The sequence below is a fragment of the Phascolarctos cinereus genome, unplaced genomic scaffold, assembly GCF_003287225.1.
Source record: "Phascolarctos cinereus isolate Bilbo 61053 unplaced genomic scaffold, phaCin_HiC Scaffold_1;HRSCAF=81, whole genome shotgun sequence".
Classification (NCBI taxonomy): Eukaryota; Metazoa; Chordata; class Mammalia; order Diprotodontia; family Phascolarctidae; genus Phascolarctos; species Phascolarctos cinereus.
In genome coordinates, this window is record NW_027555514.1 from 27232401 (window position 1) to 27254009 (window position 21609).

Sequence of the window (21609 nt, forward strand, 5' to 3'; positions counted from 1 at the left end):
ACCCCAAATGGGGACATGAAGAGTCAGACATGACTGAAAAATGATTAAACAAAAAACTCCCAAAGTGGAGTGGGCTGCCTTGAGGGTTGACACTCATTGGGTGTGTTCTAACAGACATACTCTGATGAATGTGTTGGACTAGATGGGTGCTGAGGTCCCTACTCACTCTCAAATTCTGCGATTCAATGAAAATTACTCTGATAGCCTTCCTTCCACTAGCGGGACGTTCATACTTTGACTTGTTTTTCTAATAATCAGGAGTTTATACTGATCCAATCCATACCCACTTACCTAGTTCCCTTGCATGCATTTGCAAGGCAGGCAAACATTAGAAATCATAGAGTAAGCATGTTGTTATAAGTCATACAAGTTGGAATTATTCTCAAAGTGCTCTATAAAGATGTATTATTACTTTGTATACGAGAACAGTCTCATGGATAATTATTTAAACCATAGCCTGAGTTCTTGGTTAGTGGGTGACGTAAAAACTTACCTGGAAAACTTAAAGATGGGGTGTAGCCCATTTTGACGGACTAGCTGGGTGGTTCAATGGATAAGCACAATCGATAGCTGAACTTGAAGTCAAGGAGACCTGAGTGCGAATCCTGTCTCAGATCCTTAATAGCTGTGTTGACCTTGGGCAAATCCTTAACCTTTGTCAGCCTCAGTTTCTTTCTCTATAAATAACGATAGTAACTACTTCTGAGGGCTGTTGTAAGGATCAAATTTGTAGTGTTTTGTAAACCTTAAAATGTTATATAAATGCTCACTATCATTATTAATCTTAATAAAACTGTGTTCTAATATTACCCTATGTATAAGTCTTAATTGGAATAAAGAGGTTGTTTATATAAAAAAAGTTATTTTCGGCTTGCTGTAAGTAATAAGTGCAGACCTGAGTTAGTTGGAAGTTTTCCATCATAATTATATTCAGGAGTTCCAAGTTAATTTGAATTTATCACCTGATGATGAAAGCCAGTATTGGAAACATTCCCTCTGGAAGGAGTGGTAATGAGAAGATGATTCCCAAGTAATACATTCCTGAATTATGAATGTTCAGTATATATAAAATAGCTGGTTGTACATGTTTGCCCTTCTTTATACATATATCAAGACAATCCTAGGCAACTACCCAGTTTGTTCTGAGTTGATGACAAATCTGATTTTTGGCATTGGAAGGATTGTCTAGCAAGCTTTGGAGAGATGACTATGATTATATGGGATAGACTCTTCCCTACCACCTCCTTTCTTCCCTCTCGTGCCTCAAGGGAAGCATGTTGTGTTTCTGCCTTTTCTTCTGTCTTTCGTTAATCACAGCTCAATTAGTTCAATTCACTTTAACAAACATTTACCGAGTGTCTGTAATGTATGACACAGACCTTATTCTCAAATAGTTTACAGTATAATTCAAATAAGGACAAATGTGCAAAAAAAAAAACCCATAAGACAAAACACTATGAAACAAGGGAAGGTGAGATTAGTGCAAAGTCCAGGCAAAATGCTGAGAAATTTGGATAGATTTCTGAATGCCAGGGTCGTGATTTATGTCTATTTGGTGGGCAGTGGGAAACCACTGAAAGTCTTTTGGATAGAGGAGTGACATTGTCATAGTGGTACATCTGAAGAGTACTCAGGGAGAAATGTGGAAGATGAGTGGGAAAGGTGATAGAGGAGATGTAATAAGACCATTTAGGAGGCTATTTCTTTTCTTGAGAAAATTAATTTAATGAACATTTATTGAACAAAGGAATGAATAAAGCATTTATTGAACACCTAGTAAATGTGAAGCATTATGCTAAGCACTGGGGAAACAAATAGCAAGGTAAGATAATCCCTTCTCTCAAGGGGCTCTTATTAGATGGGGGGAGACAACACATATGGAAGGTTTTGGTTTCAAGTCAGATGGAAAAATCCCATGGTCCTTAGGGTGTAGTGGCGAAGGAGATGTTGATGACTCTTTAATGTCATTTCCATTAATAAAATAATATTTGTTCCTGGTGTTGAACCATTTGGCAGTACCAAGGACAATTATTAGGCGCCTGTTTATATGCCAGGAGCCATGCTGCATGCTGGGCATGTAAAACTAAAAATGTCCTAGTTGTGCCCTCGTGGAATTTACAGAAAATGGGGCAGGGGAAGAAATGTACAAAGAGAAGAACAGCAGTAACAATAACTAACATTTTTTGTGGTTTAAGGTTTGCAAAACACTTTGATGAATATGTTTTATAGTATTTGATCTCAAAACAGTTCTATGAGGCAGGTGCTCTTATTATCCTAAGTTTATAGCTGAAAAAATTGAGATAACACAGCTAGTAAGTGTCTAAGGTAGGATTCAAACACAGGTCTTTCTGACTGCAAGCACAGTGCTCTACCCACTGCACTTTGCTATTTCTACAAAGCATTTTCCATAGGGAGGGCACTAGCAACTAGTGGGATCAGGAGAGGCCTTTGGTAGGAGGTGGGGTTTGAATTGAACTTCGACAGAATCTTAATGATTCTTCAGGGAGGAGGTGAGGAAGAATCACATTCCAAGCATTGCAGAGGAGTGTGGAAAGTGGATGTCATGTGGAGGGACATCAAGGAGGCCACTATGACCAGAAGGTAGAATGCATGAAGGCATAAAACATGGGGGGCGAAAGGCCTGGAAGAGTCCATTGGAGCCAGATTGGGAAGGGTTTTCAAAGCTAAGTAGAGGAGTATGTTGTTCCATAAAGGTAAGATAGAGGGGAGGGGAAGCTACGTGATGCAACGAGGGCTTGGAGTCAGGAAGACTCATCTTCCTGATTCAAATCTGGCCTCACACACTTTCTAGCTGTGTGACCCTGGGCAAATCACTTAACCCTGTCTTCCTTAGTTTCCTTATCTGTAAAATGAGCTGGAGAAGAAAATGGCAAACCACTCCAGTGCCTTTGCCAAGAAGGGTTGGTCAACTCTGTTATATACTACAGGATAAGAACTGAAAAACAAAACAAAACAAAGCAAAAGCCATTGGAGAGAACGGTTTCAGTTAAATGATAAGACTGGACACTGGATTACAAGAGATTGAAAAGGGATTGGGAAGTGAGGCAGTAAAAGTAATGTGTGTAGACACCTTGTTCAAAGATTTAGACTGTGAAAGGAGGTAAAGCAAAGAAGGAGAAAATGGGGCATGATGATGAGGTTATCTGAAGGGCAGAGTTGGTAAAGAGAGGGAGCTCATAATGTTCCATGCGTTTTAAGGACATCATTAGTAACTTTGGAGACATAGTGATAAAAATGCACTATTATTTCCTGTTTATTTTGTATAAAGGTTGCTTTGTACACATCTGTTTGTATCTTATTTCCCCCTTCAGATTGCAAGCTTTTTGAGGGCAGGGACCGCCTTTTGCCTCTTTTCCTATCCCCAGAGCTTAGCACAGTGCCTGGCGCATAGTAGGCATTTCATAGGTGTTTATTGACCAATTGATGTTACTATGGATTATTACTTGAAAGTCTGACAAAGTATTTTCCGTAACAACGAGTAGGAGGAGAGCATTTTCGGAAAAGTGGTGGGGACAGAAGCCGGATATAAGGAGTTGGGAGAGTGACTGGTGGTCATAAGATAGAGGCAGTAAGTATATTTTGCTTTGTGTAGGAGCAATATGTACCTATCGGCACTGACAGGGAAGAGGAGACAGGGTGCAATGGCACGGACTGGGGTTTATATTTATTTTTAGTTTTAGTTTTTGGTACAGGGAAGAGCCTGTGTTCATCTGAAGGAGACTTGTTTTAGCAATGTTGGTGTTTTCATGTATTTCCTGTTATGTTGTGGCATCCAGGTCTTTTTTCCTTTGGTGGGGCTATGACTCTAAATATCTTTCCTGTAGTTCTCATATAGATACCTTGAGCTGACTTCTTTACAGGAAATCAAGATCATCTGATGGGGGCTCTCCCATGTACTATACTCATCAGCTCGACATTTCTCTATCTGTCTATACTAGGTGCACTAGCTATCTATTCTCTCCTCCTGTTCTGATGGAGAGGCAGCCCTCCTCCTTTGTTAGACTCCTTTGTCAATTCAGAGGTATCTTCTTGTAGTGTTTGGAACCAATTCAAGGACATTGGTTCAAATTCTGGTTTCTACCACTCACTTCCTGAGCAATTCTGGGCAAGTCTCTTCCCTGCTCTGAAACGTAATTTCTGTGTTGATAAGATCATAGATCTTGAGCTGGAAGGGACCTCAGAGGCCACCCAGCTTAAGCCCTCAAGCTCCAAATCCTATGATCCCGTTTTCTGGATTTAATCCTTCGTGGCCCCTAAGAGACCTTGTAGTTCCCATCCTATGCCTTGCTGTGGTGTCTAGCTCCCAGTAAATATGTAATACCACCTTGTGCCTTGATGATGGCACTCAGTATGTAAATTAGTTTTTGGGTGGACTTAGTCAAGACCCATTTGGATATTATGGAAACCGATCAATGAGCATTTATTAAGCCTAGTACTAGGTGCTGGGGATACAAAGACTGAAGTGAAAAAATGGCAGCCTTCAAGGATCTTACGTTCGACTGGGAGGGACGATGTGTACGTATATATACATATACACACATACATATACATACATACATACATACATACATATGTATATATATAAATAGATGCAAAATAAGTGCAGGGTAATTTGTGGGGGGGGGTAAGACAGTAAAGGCTTCATGTAAGGAGCAACATTTGAGCTGAGATTTGAAGGGAATTAGGGATTCGAAGAGGCAAAGAGGAGAAGTAAGGCCATTCCAAGAATGGAGCACAGCTAGTTCAAAGGCATGGAGATGAAATGGAATGTGTTTATAACATGTTTGGCCATGGCAAATGGTGACATGATATTAATGGAAATGAAAAGTGAGAGGTAAATAAAAGCAGTCTTTTAAATATAGAAACTGTATATATAAATATATTATACATACATATATATATATACAAACACACATTACATAATGTATATTTGCTATATACAGAATATAGTGCAGTATATGGACAATATGTGCATATATACAGTATAGCATGTAGAATAGATATATAGAGAATATATATGTATATATGCACATGTATGTATGTGCATATACATATATGTACATACATACGTAAGTAGATACACACATACATATGCTCTTTCAGGGCTGTAGCATACAAAAATTATATAATTATATGTATATGTACATATATATGTACATATACATACACACATATAATTAGCCCGTGGTCTAAGAAACAAGTTCAAGTTCTGATTCTAATGCCGTTAACTATCATGACGCAGCCTTTCCATCCAGAGGACCTCCAAGGCTGCTCTGCGGTGGTCTCAGTTAGGTCATGATGGTTGTTTTCTGATTCCCTGCAGCTCCCTCCTGCTCTGCACCACAATTTGAAAAGAAGGGTTATTGAGAGATTCAAGAAATCCCTCTTCAGCCAGCAGAGCAATCCTTGTAACTTGAAATCTGAAATTAAAAAGGTACAGTATTCTATATATGGCAGTAGCTCATCTTGGTATCGGCTGCAGTGCATTGGGGCGGGGGCGGGGGGACCCATTCCCTTTCCCGTGGTGCCCTCATTGATCCTCTGTGCAGGGCGCAGGGGAACCTTTCATGCTCGAGGTACAAAATGAGGGAAAGCAACACTTTTAATTCTCTTTAATTCTCTTGATTTCTCCAGCTGTCTTTCTGGGAAGGCAGTATCATATTCCTTAAATACTATGGGGATAAAAGAAAGCTGAAGAAATGAATTGTTATTTTATGTAAATATAATTTAAAAAAATACTTTGCCCCTTTAGCTGCTAATCTTCAATTACTTCACTAGGCTCTGACTCAGAGGACTAGAGTTCTAGCCCCTGGGCCACCATTGGCTGGCTTTGTGATGGTGAACAAGAAGCCCAGTATTGTCATCCACCGCATGAGGGAGCGGTTGATGACCTTTGCCGTCCTCTCCTGCCCTGAGATTGCATGATTTGCCGCACTTGTGTGGATAGGCTGCCTCTTTATGTTCTAGATGGGGAAGCTAGGGCATGGAGGAGTTTTAGAAGCTACACAGAAAAGCAGAGCCGAGGCCGGGGCCACCACTCCTTGTCTAGGGCACCATTTTGAGGAAGGACCACTAGACTCCCCATTCTCAGATAGACCCAAGTCACCACGGTGCAATGAGTCCATTCAGAGAAGGGGTAGTGCTGATTATAACAACAACAATAATAATGTAGCTAACACGTATAGAAAGCATTAAGGTTGGCAAAGCACAAAGCACCCTACATACATGTTATCTTAGTTGATCCTCCCTGCAGCCCTGTGAGTTATTATCAGATCATCATGCCCGTTTTACAGATGAACACACTGAAGAGAGGTTGACTGCTTTGCCAAGGGTCACAGGGCTGGTAAGGATCTGAGACAGGATTCCAATTCCTGATCCAATTCCAGGTCTTCCTGATCCTGAGGAGTCCAGCTCTCAATCCCTCTAGTCCTACTTGAGCTTGTTATTTTCATGATTATTAGCGATAATATTGGCTGATTTGGGCTTTCCAAAGAACTTTTCACATAATTTATCATTTGATCCTCCCAGCATCCCTGGGAGGTAGATGTTACAGGTTGCAGTAGCCCCATTTTATGGCTGAGTATACTAAGGCTCAATGAGGTTAGGGCCCAAAGACTTTCTTCCAAGATTTTGAGTGTATCAGTTTGGGCACAGCCTCCACACTTGATCAGCTAGTTTTTCTTTACCAAGGTTCTTGTTCCCCATCACAAACTCAATGGGTAAGTGTACCGCTGCTCTTTATTTGGGAGATAGGATGGGTTCTTTGATTAAAAAAAAAGAATAGATACAGAATGTTTTTATCCACATCTTGCTTCACCGATGCCCATATTGAAAGAAGGGAGGTGTAAAAATGCAGGCAGCTGCAGATAAACAAAGCATAAAACCACCTCTGCTGAGATCAGAGAGCTCCTGCCTCTCTCATGGGCTGGACTGGTGAGTAGGGCATAGACACATGGCCATGGGAGATCAAAACAGGACAGAAGGAGTTTCCAGCTATTTACTCTACAATATTTACATGCTGCAGTAGGAATGCACACCAAACACATTTTAAACAGTCAGAAGCTCAGAACTTCTGAGGAAAGATTGGGTTTGCTAAAATCTCATCATTATTAAAATGACATACAGCAAAATCTCAGGCTTACAGAACAGTGCAAATCCTGGTCTTATAGCATGAAAGCAACCATGGCTCCCAGTCTCCCTGGTAGCTGGATTGGAACGACGACTCTCTGGACCGCTACAACTTTGCACCACTTAAAAATACACATATACTCTCCTCTTAGGTTGGTTGAGTTTCCTGGTTCATATGTCACTAATGAAATGTCATCTTCCTCTCTGCACCTGATGTGCTAAGTGGCCAAGAAACTCATCCAGCTTGCCTTCTCACCAGCTTCTCTGTGCCCCTGTCTGCCAGAGAGTAGGTTCTTGTTAATTCCATTAACCCATGAGATTCCATTAATCAAGAGACTCTAAAGGGAAGTGGGGTAACTTGAGGGGGTCTCAAGTGGAGCTCAACTTGTTTATGTTTTGCAACCTTATAAGGCAATCTGAGCTAACCTCTTAAGAATCCCATTGGGTATTCTTTGGAAAGCAGCTTGAGGAAAGAGCCTGGATACCCCAGAGCACCCTCCCATGGTATAATATGCTATATGGGAAATACAAATGGAAAATCTTGGTGTGCCTAAGAGTCACCTCTTTAACAGAATTAATGGGGTGCCCAACACAGTACATGGTCTAACCTTAAATTAAAGGAAGGAGAAAGATGATGCTTGTTGACTCTCAATCCAGTGACCTAACATATGAGTAGGAGAAGCCTAATGTAGGCCACAACCCTCTGTGACACCAAGGCTTTAAGCGTGATCTTGAACTGTAGGGAAGACGAGCTCCACCTTCCTCCAGCAGTCTGGTTCTGCTCGGGGAGCACAGCATAGCTAAGCCCTGTTGTCCTTGCCCCATGGTCCCATGGATCGTGCCCTTATTTATGCCTTTTCCCTCTGATCACTCCTCTGCCTTGCCAGTTCCACTCTACCTTGGGTTGTGTATTGCCCAGCCCATTCCATGTGACCCTTCAGAATTCCCACTATTATCCACAAATTTCCCTACATCCTCAACCAGTCTTCTATCATTTCACCTGCCTTCTTGGTTTAACTGAAACCTGACTCTACCATGAGGATTCCACCTGCCATACAGTCTGTCCCTCTGGTTCCCTTCCTTCTTCTTCTCTTCTGCCCCTGTATTGTCCTGATAGATACCTACTGCACCAGCCAGCTGGATCACTCATTCCTGTGCTTTAGTGTGTCCCCTTAAGCAGCTTCCCTGATGGCCCAATCCTTCTACTACTAGAGGTATAAGGCCATAAGATCAGTCCTTGACAATCAGACAGTGAGGCTTCTAAAAGCAGAATTTCCCTTTTGTCTAGCGGGGCCAGGAGATACTTACTCACTTCTCCTTATCCTATAGAGACCTGAGGCTGTAGCTTTTCCCAGCTTCAGGGGAAATAATTGTGGCTCTAACCCATCTAGAAACCCAGGCCAGATGAATCCTAGAATCTTAGAGCTGAGAGGGACCCCAGTGACTGCCAGCTCCAACCTGTTCCCAAACAGGAATCCCTTCCATAACATACCTCCAAAATAGCCATCTAGCCTTTGTTGGAAGATCTCCAGTGATGGGGAACCCATCAACTCCTGAGGTAGCTCATTACATTTTTAGATGGGGCCAGTTATTAGGAAGTTTCTCCTTATAATAAATTGAAGTCAACCTTTTTGCCGTCCCATCTAAGGCAACATGGACCAAGTCTAATCCCCCTTCCTCCTGAGAGCCCTTTGGAGAAAAAATTAGAGACATGTTCTCTTTATGTATGATATTCTGTCATATTCTCCCACTTCAAGTTTTCTGTTCTCTAGGGGAATTATCCCTAGCTCCATCGTCTGATCTCCGGTGATATGGTCTTGAAGCTCTTACAGCAGCCTGTTTCCTCCTCTGGACACCCCCAACTTGTCCATGTTCTCCCTAACAAAGAGGCACCCCGTGGTCTGACCAGGTCAGATGCTCTTGGGAATGTCTTGTCACTTCCCATGTTCTGAACAATTAGACCTCCAGATTAGGGTTAGAGTCATCCTCTTGGTGAGCACATCCCATTGCTGCCTCCTGTTAAGGCACCAAAATTCCAAAAATTAAACTCTGATGCAAACAGGTATTTTTTTTTCACAAGAACCACTACTATCCAGCCATGACTCCCCTAAGTTGATGTTTTGAACCCAAATGAAGGGCTTCTGGTCTCCATGGTTATAGACAATGGTTATTTAAAAAGCTATTAGAAAACAAGAGAAATAGCAGGAACATCCCACAAACCTAGTTTTCTATTAAAATATAATCTAGCATGTTCTCAAAGTGGTGTAAGTCAATTAAGGGGGATAGAAGGAAAGAAGAGAAAAACATACAACAAAAAGTAGAAGGGGGTAATGGAGAGGGAGAGAGAGTAGCAGTACCTATCAAAACCCCTTTCATTTCTGCCACCTGCTTCCATTTAAGTGTTGCACAATTTCCTTCAGAAGCTGCACAAAGGAAATTAGATTCTTCCTAATTTGTATATTAGTTTCAGCTGCAAGTGATGCCCTTCTTTTGTGATAAGGTCACCAAAATACAATAACATGAATTCTGGTATGAGTAACGTTGTCATTATCTCCAGTTGTCTTTTGATGCTTTGGGTTTCTTATGAAATGTAGTTCTTTTCCTAAAACATTATAATTTAAATTATCCCTCAATATTTCAAGGAGTCAGATTTTACTGGTGTAGTCACTCCTTTCTCTGACACAGGTAACAACTTCTCTTTGCTCTAGCAGTCAGGTTTTGTGAATTGCTGTCATTTGAAAAACAGTCCATTATCCCTGGGCCAGTCTCTTGGCTATATTGGCTAATCTGGTCCTTGGATAACAGATGTCATCCGTCACAGGGCCATTCCGGCTTGCTAGAATCTGTCCAAGTCTGAGGTCTACTGCCTAAGAACCTAGAATCAGAGTAGGTCTTTAGTGAAGGACATTATCAGTTGACCCTTTTAAAAATACCAAACCTGTAGCATTATGTAGACAGAATCATTCACAACTCAAGCTTCGTATTTTGGTAAAGTTAGTATGGGGCAGCTAGGTAGTGCAGTGGATACATTGCTGTGTCTGAAGTCAGGAAGACTCATCGTCCTGAGTTCAGATCTGACCTCAGACACTTAGTAGCTAGGTGACCCTGGCCAAGTCACTTAACCCTGTTTGCCTCAATTTCCTTATCTGTCAAATGAACTGGAGAAGGAAATATTAAGTCTCTCTGGTATCCTTGCCAAGAAATCCCACATGGGGTGATGAAGAATCAAACACGACTAAAATGACTGAATTATAACAAAAAGTATGTTGTGGGCATGTCACCGTTTTTATTTAACGTACTGATTTTTAAGTTCATAGAGCTAGAAGGTGAATGTAGATTACGGGGTATGAGCACTTTGTTTGACAAGTGAGGAAACTGAGGTCCGAGAAGTGAGCGACCAGTTCAAGGTCATCCAGGTGATAAATAGCAGAGTTTGGATTTGAATCTTATCTTCAGACTTCAAATCTGATATTCATTTTATCACGCCACACTGCCCTTCTGAGTAATTTGCTGTGTCTAAGGGTTTTAGATCACTCTGGACAAGAGAATTATCTCTGGGCCTACAGAAATGGGTTTTCTGGAGATGAAGGGATCCAGGGTTGTCCAGTTCAAATTCTGTCAGAGATGCTTGTAGAGGAATTGTGGGTTTATAAAATGATGTATTAAGAGGACCCAGGTTAAAATATGCAGCTTCCGTTTCTTATATATGTGACCTCAGGCAAGGAACTTACTATCTCTGGCCTCCAATTTCTTTCTGTGTACAAGGGTCAAATGTAATGATCTCAGAGGTCCCTGACTCTAATCTATGATCCTATGATTCTATTAAGTGGCTTCAAATGTGTTTGGGATCATAGCATGCTCACCTAAGTGAACAACCATCTATCGTAAAAGTTTTACATATTCTGGTTTAATAATGCCTAGAAGAAATGTCCCTGGCTTTTCCAGTCTTGTATTTCCAATTGTCTCCAGCCCATTTCTGTTTCTATGTCATCATTTCTCACATCTAGTTTCATCATTTCCTGCTAAAACCTGCTTCCCTTCCTGACTGTTTAGTCTGTCAGTCATAGTCCCCCAACCCCAAGTTCTTCATCTTGGAGTTACCTTTGACTCTTCACTGTTTCATGCTGCCCATGTCATCCATGAAGACACCAAGACCCATAGATCTAACCATTAAAATGCCTTAGACATCTATGTTTCTAGCCTCCCTGACACCACCCTAGGCCATTCAATCCATTCTACATACTCCTGTAGGAATAATCTATCCTAAATACCATGTGGATTTGGAAAGCTGGAGCATATCCAGGGGACAACCAGGATGGTGAAAATCCTTGAATCCATGCCCAGAGAGGTGTGATGGAGGGATCTTGTGTGGTTTAGCTTGGAAAAGAGAAGACTTGGGGGACAGGGTGCAGACATGATAGCTAGCGAGTATTTGAAGGGCAGTCTTGTCAAGTCAACTAACATGTTTGAAGCACTTAGGATGTGCCAGGCGCTGTGTTAGGTACTGGAGAGACAAAGAAAGGTGAAAACAGTCTCTGCACTCAGAGAGTTCATTTTCTAATGGGGAGATAACAGTCAAACAGCTACATGCTTATACATAAGACCAATTTATCCATCTCTCTCTAAATCTCACTCTATGTGAAGGGGAGGTAATCTTAGAGGAAAGGCAGTAGCAGCTGGGGGGACTGGGAAAGGCCCCTGCAGAAAGTAGAGTTTGAGCTGAGACTGACAGGAAACCAGAAAAACTGGGAGGCAGAGTTGGACCCCAAAGCCAGAGCTAAGAACCATGGCCAGAGGCAGCAGAGGCTGATTCAGCACTACGGCCAGAGGTGGCAGAGGCCAATTCAGATCACACAGGAGACTTGGGCTGCCTCCAGAGCAGAGCTCATAGGGGCCACCTCCTTGGAGCTCTCCAGACAAAGGCTAAGTGGATGGCCACTTGGTGGGTGTGTTGTAGATGGTATTCTTTTTCAGGTAGGGGCCTCTGAGATTCCTTTCCAACTCTGAAACTGTGATTCTGATTCTGTGAAAAGCCCTTGCATACAAAGAGCCACACACACATTTTTCAAATGAGTACCTTGATGGTATCCCATGCAGTATTTGATATTTAAAAGCTACCTGTAATTTCATACTATTTTACCATGTTATCTGGATACCATCCTGTTACTTAGTAGTTGCCATTAATTTCAGGTGTCTTTAAATACCCCTGAAGGCAGATGAATGAATCAGTGAAAAAACATTCAGCCTTTATGACATGTGTGTGCCAAGCACTATGCTAAGTTTTCTAGGGGTGAAATAAAAAAGAGAGAAAGTCACAGGTCTCAATAGGCACACATTCCAATAGGAAGAAGGAGAAGCAGGAAGAGAAGAAGGAGGAAGAGGAGGAAAAGAAAAGAGGATAAGGAGAAGAGAGGAAGAGAAGGCTGAGGGAAACTAGTAGCATTTATATTAGTGCTTTTAGGATGACAGAATGCTTGTTGCATGGAAGAAGAGAATGTCAGGATTTAAGAAGAGAACAGAAACATGCCTCCTTTCTGGCTAGAGTGTGTTTTGGGGGCAGTTTGGAATCTGGAAGAGGCAGGGGTTTTTGGGATGGCCAGTACGCAGAGTATGTTAAGGAAGTAATGTGCTTAGGAGTCATGAATTGGGGCCATGCCCTCAAAAGGGAAAGGACTTGACTTATGTTGCATTGTCTGAATGGTCCAACTCATGGCTGCTTTGTGCCTGTGCACTCACATTAAAAATGTACTAACTCAAAAACCTGAAATGACTCCAGCACTACAGGTGCTTGGCACCGATGAGGAAAAGAGAGGTGAGAAATTGTTATTTAGAACTGAAAAAGATGGCCAGAAGATTCAGTAGTGGAGAAGGGGAGTCAGTAACTGCTGCTTTCATAAGTTCTGTCATGGAGTGAATCTTTTTGCCTCGTGTTAGGCCCAGATTCAAAGTGAGAGGAGGAAAATGTTTCTAGACAAAAATTAGTGAATAGCAATTTGAAAAATTTGTATTAAGAAATGCAGTTTTCTCTGGTCAGTCACTCTTCAGAGAAAGTGAATGAAAGAAAATGTGGTTTGGACTAAAGAGATTGTTTTGTTGAATAATTGGCATTTATTTCTTTTGCATCTGATAAAACTAACAATTTGGGGTTGCATCTCCACCCCATTATGTTTCTATACAATTAAAAAAATTTGCATTCACAAAATATAATGTTGCTAGGACTTTTTATTCCCCCTGTGACTAGGGACTCATCTAGCTTGCTTTGACGATGATTTAGCTGCCTCCACTTTCTGATAAGCACCTTTGGAAGGAGGATGTTTTCTTATCTATTTACAAGATACTGAAAACCACAGAGCCCTGACTCTTCTATGCATGAATGCAAAGAAATGAAAAACACTACAAACCTCACCCCATCTGGGTTGGAGAGAATTCTGCTGCTCATCCTTTTATTTTGCTTTTCAGCTGTCCCAAGGATCTCCAGAGCCAATCGAACCGAACTTTTTTACAGCAGATTGTCATTTATTACTGCACTCATCAGGTGGAAATACCCTATCCCCAAATGACAGGACAGGTAATGATTTTGTGCTCAGAACATACTTTGAAATCTACTTTTCTGCTAGGAAATATGGCAGTTTTGATTGGCAGTTTTCAGTAAAGAGAATTCATCTTAGAAGGAAAAGAAAACAGAACCAATTCTTGACTATCCATGGTAGCAAGGAGGACAGGTCAAAAGCAGAGGGGGTAGGCATATCACTTCTAATTCAAACCCATTGGAGTTTACCGGATATTCTTTTAACCCGCGTGTTTCATCTTCATACCTTCCCTTCAATGCTTATTACCTGAGGGACCCAGGCAAAGGCATTTCGCTTCCGTGACCTCACCTGTAAAAAGAGACTTGGAGTAGATGGACCAGGGGTTCCTTCCAGTTGCTTGATTTGCTTCTCCGCTTTCTCTTGCTCATTCTGTGATGGAAATGCCCATGAGGTGAAACACCTAAGAGATGGAGGGAAGGGTGGGGCTAATCAGGCCCTGGACATTTTGTGGAGTATTCGAATGAGAGGCCTGACAGAATTGTTTTTGAACATCTCCTGCATGGATTTAGCACTCACATGGCTGTGAGAAGGTGGCTCTGAGCCTTCAGACCCTTCGTCAGTCTTTGAAGTCCTTTAAATGGTGATGCTTGCTGGGCTGACCACACATTCTTGCTCTGGAATCAGGGCCATCCTGTTGGATTTAGAAAGCACGAGGGGTTTTGTTGTGCTCTGGACATCAGACAAAGCAGTCCCACTCCTCAAACGACTGAATTTCTTTTCTGGTTTTGCAATAGCATTTCCAAAGCTTGGCCAAGGTTCTAAAATGAGGAGCATGGGGAAGCCAACAGGCCCTCAGGTCAAGGTCAGCAGGGAGCACAGCAGCTTGCCTTGATGTCTGTTACGGCAAATGAATGGGTTTCAGGCCAGAAATGCTCTGAGGAGACAAAGGAAACCCTTGCTCTCTTTTCCAAGAGCTTTCCAGGCTCTGCTCAGGCACAGTGACCCAGCCCTGAGTTCCAGAAAGAGCTCAGAGCCCATTATGTCATGGCCACCTGGGACAAGGGGAGTGAACAGTGAAGGACAAAGACTGTTGGGGTTCGGTTTTTGTTCCAGCGGTTGTGTCAACTGGATCTGCCTCCTCTCTAGGCAGCCACACAAAAGCTCAGCTGCCTTTTTTCGCACCCCCTTGATTCCCTCCCGATTCTTTTCCTCCGAGCGTATGCCTCATTGGTGTGCCTTATTGGCTCCGTGGGGTTTCTGTAGCTCAGCAAGGCGGTCCGTGGCAGTCTGGCTCTCGTAACTAGCCTCTAGTTTACTTACTTAGCAATGGGTAAGGAGTGTTTTGTTTTGCAATAGAAATTCCTTCATCAACTTTTCATGTTAGCATTATGATTGATCTAATAGGAGAAATTACCCATTTTTATCATTAAGAAATTGCTGTGTTCTCCCCACAGTTGTGTCCTAATTGCTATCAAAGGTTAACTTAACCTCAGCCAGACTTCTAATGTTCACCTACCTGATATCATTTAACTATTTCAGGACTTCCCAGCAGCCTTGATCTGGAGGAGGGAATAACCTATGAACAGATGCAGGTCAGGTTTGTGTATTGCCTTTGAACAATTATATGGTTTTGTTGTTGTTGACTTTTCATTCAGTGAATATTTCATTCAGTTACTGAACTGAATTTCCTTCACCTCTAGACTGTGATTGAAGAAGTGCTGGAAGAAAGTGGCTATTACAATTTTACTTCTAACAGGTGAGATCTGGCATTTACTTCAAAAATAAGAACGAGGAATCGGGATAGTGGAATGATGAATCTGATTTATATCTTCAGTTTCAGCTTTCTTCTTCCAATTTTCATTGAAAATCATTAAAAAAAAAAAACATATCGGCCTAGGCTAGATAAAAACCATGGATGAAAGAGATTTCTAATGGCAGCTCTTTATGTGGATGCAGCTGCTGTATTCACTATTGAAACAGAAAGGTGGTGACCACTCAGTTGCAATTTTGTCTCATTCCTTTTCTTCCATTAAAAAATAATAATAAATGGAATTGAATAAAAGGCACTTCCAAGCCAGGCATCTATTAGGAGTTTTTTCCTCTCATTCCTCTTGAAGGATTGTAAATTCATGTTTCCAAAACCCAAAATCGCGTATTTTATTCCTCATTCAGAATCACACACACAAGCTAAAAAAGGAACCAGTGTGAAGAAAATTCAGATGTGCTCGTTGGGGGCAGGAGGGTTTGCTGCTGTAGACAGCCATTCTCTGAATATAATTAAAAATCTTAGGTATTGTCGAGTTGTAGGCTGTGTTCGATTGTTTGTGATCTATAAAGATTCTGCCAATTTCTCATTTAATTTCTTCAAACGTTCTATCCCTTTAATTGGCACCAAGAGATCAATTTTCTAGCTTCATAGAGTTCCAGAACCTAAAGTTCGTCCAGTCCAAGGACCTCAATTTAGTTCATGCCTCATTGTTTGCATGTTGTCTTTCCCATTTGACTGTGGGCTCTTTGAGAGCAGACTATCTTTTGCCCTTGTTGGCATCCCTAACACTTGGCACAGTGCTTGGTACACAGTTGGCACTTAATAGATGCTTGTTGGCTTGTCCTGTTGACTGTACTGCTTTGTCTCAGCTTTCATACTGAATCCACTCCTCATCGAGTTATTTATACACTTACATGCATATTCATTTATCAATATAACTCAGGGTAAAATTTCCACATTGTCCCAGGAAGGATACAGGACTGCTCATTTGGCCGTGCTGCCCACCCTTCCAGGTCAATGCCCCCTCCCCCCCAAAAAGAAAAGAGAATGAAAGAAAGAAGCATTTTTAGGCCATTAGATGATTTAAAAAAAACATCTTTGGAGAGATGGTTAAATTCTTGACTGTTCTTATCCTTTCTCTGCAAAGATTTTCTCATGAATCTCACATGTCTAAGATTACTCAACTACTATCTTGGTTTGATGATTTATTTCCAAAACACTACTTCTATAAATGTGGATTTGTTATGATTGTTCAGAGAAGGTATGAGTAATTCTTGTTCTCCAAAGATAAATCGTTATGAGACATTACCACCACCACCACCCACCCCCCTTCTCTGGAGTGCTGGTTGAATAATTGACTTTTCCTTTCTACCCAGTACAGTCCTGAAACGCAGTACTAATACAAAATTGTTCCTCTGGGGGTTGCTACATCCAGTCTGTCCTGGGTGACACCAGCCACCCATGCCCTTGATTTGAAATGCCTCCTGATTTGAAGTTGGAATCTGCCTAAACTTGCAGTGGCATGATGGAAAACTTTTTTAATTGCATTCCTGTTGAGGGTACAGATCTCAGGCCCATCTTGTTCTCACAACCCAGAAGAAATACCAAAGCTGAAGCTTGGTGTACAAGGGAGCTGTAAGTAAGCTTCCATTTGTGCGATGCATAGAGCTGGTTGTTTTCGGCAAGGTTGAGCAACCTGTTGAATCTTATATCAAAGTTATAAGATGTAGGTCTTAGAGGAGCTTTGTATCTTGTTTAAAAAGTGAAATACGTGGGGTTTTTTTTGCTCATGTAGAGAAATTATGACTACCTCTTTTCAGTCCCATCATTCTTAATACTTTTCAAAATTAGAGGTCATGGTACGTCCAACCAAATCGTGCTTTTTGTCTAGAAGAGTAGTTTTAAACTCAAACTATATTTGATTTTAATTTGTCACACTAGTTAATATACACTACTAGTCAAGTCAACATAAAGGACTTACTATGCATTGTGCTCATTTCTGGGGATACAAAGAAGACAGTATCTGCTCTCAAGGAGCTAGGTAGCCCAGTAAATAAAGTGCTGGGCCTGGATTCAGGAAGGCCTGAGATCAAATCCCGCTCCAGACATTCACTAGTTGTGTGGCCAAGTTGCTTAACTGCTTCCTGCCTCATTTTCCTGGCCTGTGAAATGGGAATAGTAACAGCACCTAACTTTCAGGGTTGTTGCAAAGTGCCTATCACAGTGCCTGGCACATACAGCAGGCGCTTAATATATTCTCATTCCCTTCCTTCCCTCGGAGCTCACAGGCTAATGGAGGAAACAACATTTGCACAGTTATATAGAGGCAAGCTAGTCTTTGCTCACCATCAGAAGGATCTGTTGATCCAGTTCCATGTACATCTGGATTGAAGGACCGCTGGCCACATGTCACGGGAGCCACCCTTGGATTCGTGGCATGGTTTGAGATCCTTGTTCTGAAACACCCGAAGAAGAGAACGTTTTCTTCAGTGTGATAAAGACATGATAATGTCTCATATAAAGATGGTGAATGTGACGTATCACAATGCTGAGCTGAATGGAATGGGAAACATGGCTCACAGAATCAGATTCCAGTAATGAGCTGGTCACATACATGTTTTTATTTGCTCCCAAGTCCCTGTACTTTCACATTTTCCTGTCTCAGCTTTTTATAGCAGCTGCAGCTCCTAGGCAGGGTATTTCTTGGGAACTAATCACTGAGAACTGAGAACAATAACCCTTGACTCTGCCTACGGCTATCAGCTATTTCCAGGTGGTCACTAATTGCTAAGAAATGGGACAGGTTCCAATTAGAAATAATTATCCATAAACAAGGAAAAATGCAGCAACCAGATTTTTCAAAATAAGATCAGCTGTCACTCTGGTGTTTTCTCTACAGACCAACTCTGGGAGCATCTTGAAGACAGGGAGATAATCTTTAAAATTTCATGTGTAATTCAAAAATGTATTCCCCCTTACTCCTAGCCTTAGAGAAATGTCTCCACTATCATCCACCCAGACCCTCTGATCTTTATCAAAGGGCTTGAAGTAGATGAAGACCAGAGCTGGGCTCAGGACACCTAATTCAAGTCCCAGCCCATTTTCCTTCTCTGGCCTTGGTCTCTTTAGGCTCCAGAGTGAGATGGCTGGAGTCTGTGGCCTTCCAAGTCCCTTTCAGTTCTACATCTGGGGACCCCTAATCTATGGTGTTAGTTGGTGATATCAGATCGTTGGCTTATGTGTAAAATGTTCCATGTGGGCTTCTGAAGAAACCCTCCGCAGAGGGCATTGGAGCAGCCCCATGCTAGCGGGCCCTGCCTTAGGGAAGTTTGCAGTTCGAGACCAAGTAGTATCAGCTGAGAGGCCTGAGAGCATGAGGCTGAGACATGAATTCAACAGTAAGCTGTTCTTTGTAGGGCTTGAGGACAGCTGTCAACCCAAACTTATTGGAAATAACTAGTTTCCATGTTCTGATGCAGAGGGGCTGGGAGAAACCTTGCATCCTCTGACCAAATTGGGAAGGCTTGGGAGAGGGGCGAGGCAGAGAAGGGGGATTTTGTTGAGCATTTAAAGTAATGAGCAGCCTGGCTTAGTGGCTAGTGTACTGCTGGGCTTAAAGCCAGCAAGGCCTGGGGTTCAAATCCTGCCTCTGGTGCTCACTAGTTATGTGACCTTGGGCAGGTCATTTAATTTCTTAGGGCTTCAGGCCACTCAGTATGGCTTAATTACCAAATCACAGACATTTCTAAATCTATGTCGGTGGAGGGAGTTCTCACATTAGGGGAAAAAGTTACATGGGTCCATTGGGATTTTCCGAAACTGGACAGAATATACTTTGCTTGCTTCAGGGGGAGGATGTTCCAGAGAGAAACAATTGCTTTGGAACAGGAGTGAGTGGTATGGGGAAAAGAACCATGGACCGAGGCTTAGGGGACTTGGCCTCCAGCTGTGTGATTGAAGATGACCCACAATTAGTGCAGGTCTCAATCTATCCTCTCTCCAGTGGGAGAAGGAAGGGGCCTGAATTATTTCCAAGGCCCCCTCCAGCTCTAAAAATTACATTGAGCCTTTCAGCAAGTGAGCCCGATATGAGCAGACAGACCAGGGTGCAGCATGGGAGGGACTGAGAAAAGTAGGCCATGATTACCCTATAAATGAGTGAATCAACGATTTATTAGGCGCCTGCCATGTGCCAAGGACCGTGCTAGGGGCTGAGAAGACAAAGACAAAAAAAGTAACAATTCCTGTCCTCGGGAAGCCAATGTTAGAGCCAACAAGGGAAGAGAGAGAGAGAGAGAGAGAGAGAGAGAGAGAGAGAGAGAGAGAGAGAGAGAGAGAGAGAGAGAGAGACAGAGAGAGAGACACAGAGAGCCAGAGAGAGGGAGGGAGAGAGACAGAGAGGGAGGAAAGAGAGAGAGAGAGGAAAGAGAGAGAGAGTAAGGGAGAGAAAGAAGGAAGGAGAGAGAAGGGGAAGGAGAAAGAGGGAGACAGAAGAGAGAGAGAAGGAGGGGAGAGAGAACACACAAAGAAAGAAACATAGAGATAACATACATGCATTCATATATATGCATGTATATATACAGAATAAATATAGATTGAATATATACATATACATGCATAAATTTCTTTACATGGTATCATAAGTCTATATACATGCGTATACCTATATGCGCTATACTAGACATAGGTAAATATAGATAGAGATGGTATGCCTGAACCAAGCTTACTTTCATGCTTAGCCCTGAATGCTTTCAGGGGCAGAATGACGAGGGGACCAGAGGCTGTGCTACATGAGATTTGGAGATAGAGAGGATGTATTGGACGTGCTAGTCAGTCACTTGATTCAGTAAGCATTTACTAAATGCCTCCTGTGTGCCCGGCACAATTCTGGGCACTGTGGATTCAAATGCAAGAAATGAAATCATTTCTATTCTCTTACATTCTAAGGGGCAGGGGTGGGGTGGTGCAGGGTAAGAAGTATACACTGAAATATTTCCAGGTAAATACAGGGTAGTTCAATCCAAGGTATTTGGGGAGGGGGAGTACTAGCACTTAGGGGATGAGACAGGGCGTCGTGTGGAAGGCGGTGCTTGAGCTGCATCCGTGGGGAGGAAGGTGAGGCCAAGTGTTTGAAGGCCTGTTACGTGGCCCGTGGATCTGACTTGCCCTGCTTACCCTCAGCGGCACTCAGAGCTGTGCATGTACAAGTTACAGAAAAGGCAGATTTAGGCTCAATGTCAAGAAGAGCTTGTTCTGACAAAGAGAGTTGCCCCAGAAGTTGCCCCAGTTTCCTGTTAACTGAAAATCTTGTGAGTCAAGATGGGATGACAGCTTGTTGGGGAGTTTTCTGCAGGTTTTCTGTCTGGTTTGTTACCTGTGGGGTGAAAAGATTGTTCATTCCTGTGTTATATAATCTGAGAGGCCCCAAAGGCCGTCAGGGGCCATGAGGTATCTAAAATACCTTTTGGAGGGCACTGGGATCCCATGTTGAAACAAGGTTTTTATCTTGGAGATGGTAACCCATTAAGCACATATCGTCCCTCAGCACCTTAGTATGATCCAGTTACTAGATCAGGCTTAGAGAGAAGGGCCTGAGGGAATAGGCCCCCAAAGACTGGGGTTTTCATTGGAAGGAAAACAGTATCAGTGAAGGATATACAACATAATGTAGGTGCTGGGGGGGCTAGATCCAGATGAGGCTACACAGTGGGTGAATTAAGCAGCCAGGAGGTACCCCAAGTTAATTAGTTTTCCTTTGGGGCTCTTCCCATAATAATAGCTCATATTTACAGGGCATATTAAAGTGTACACTGGAGTCTCCTTCCAATCCTGAAGATAAATAGTGTGTAATCCCCATTTTAGAGATGAATAGATAGTGAGAGGAGTCCCTAGTGAATCAGCTAGGATACAACAGGGCCAGGATTTGAACCCAGATCTTCTGCCTCTGCCACCATTTCCATTGGCTATGAACCATACAGTAAGCATAAATGTTGAACTTGTGGGTACATCCATATTTAATTACTCCAAGAAAAGAACATTATTTTTCTCTGTTTTCATATTGAGGCTCTTGGTGCGGAACCCTGCCAAATTTATGTACAATTAGAGAAGATAATCTATGTAGAATCAAATACATATGTGAATTTTAAAATATGCACCAAGATT

General features: G+C 42.2%; 1 protein-coding gene across 8 annotated transcripts in view; it reads left to right on the forward strand.

Annotated features, from left to right (window-relative positions):
* Positions 1–21609, forward strand: part of NEK10 (NIMA related kinase 10) — a 242095-nt gene that overhangs the window by 216085 nt on the left and 4401 nt on the right. For 7 of the 8 annotated variants that reach the window (XM_020993333.2, XM_078151323.1, XM_020993335.2 and 4 more), the window contains 4 exons: positions 5345–5455; positions 13609–13717; positions 15219–15271; positions 15380–15435. In XM_020993333.2, coding sequence (XP_020848992.1) covers positions 5345–5455; positions 13609–13717; positions 15219–15271; positions 15380–15435 — 329 coding nt within the window. The remainder of the gene's footprint in view (positions 1–5344; positions 5456–13608; positions 13718–15218; positions 15272–15379; positions 15436–21609) is intronic. The other variant, XM_078151319.1, reaches the window with a different exon arrangement.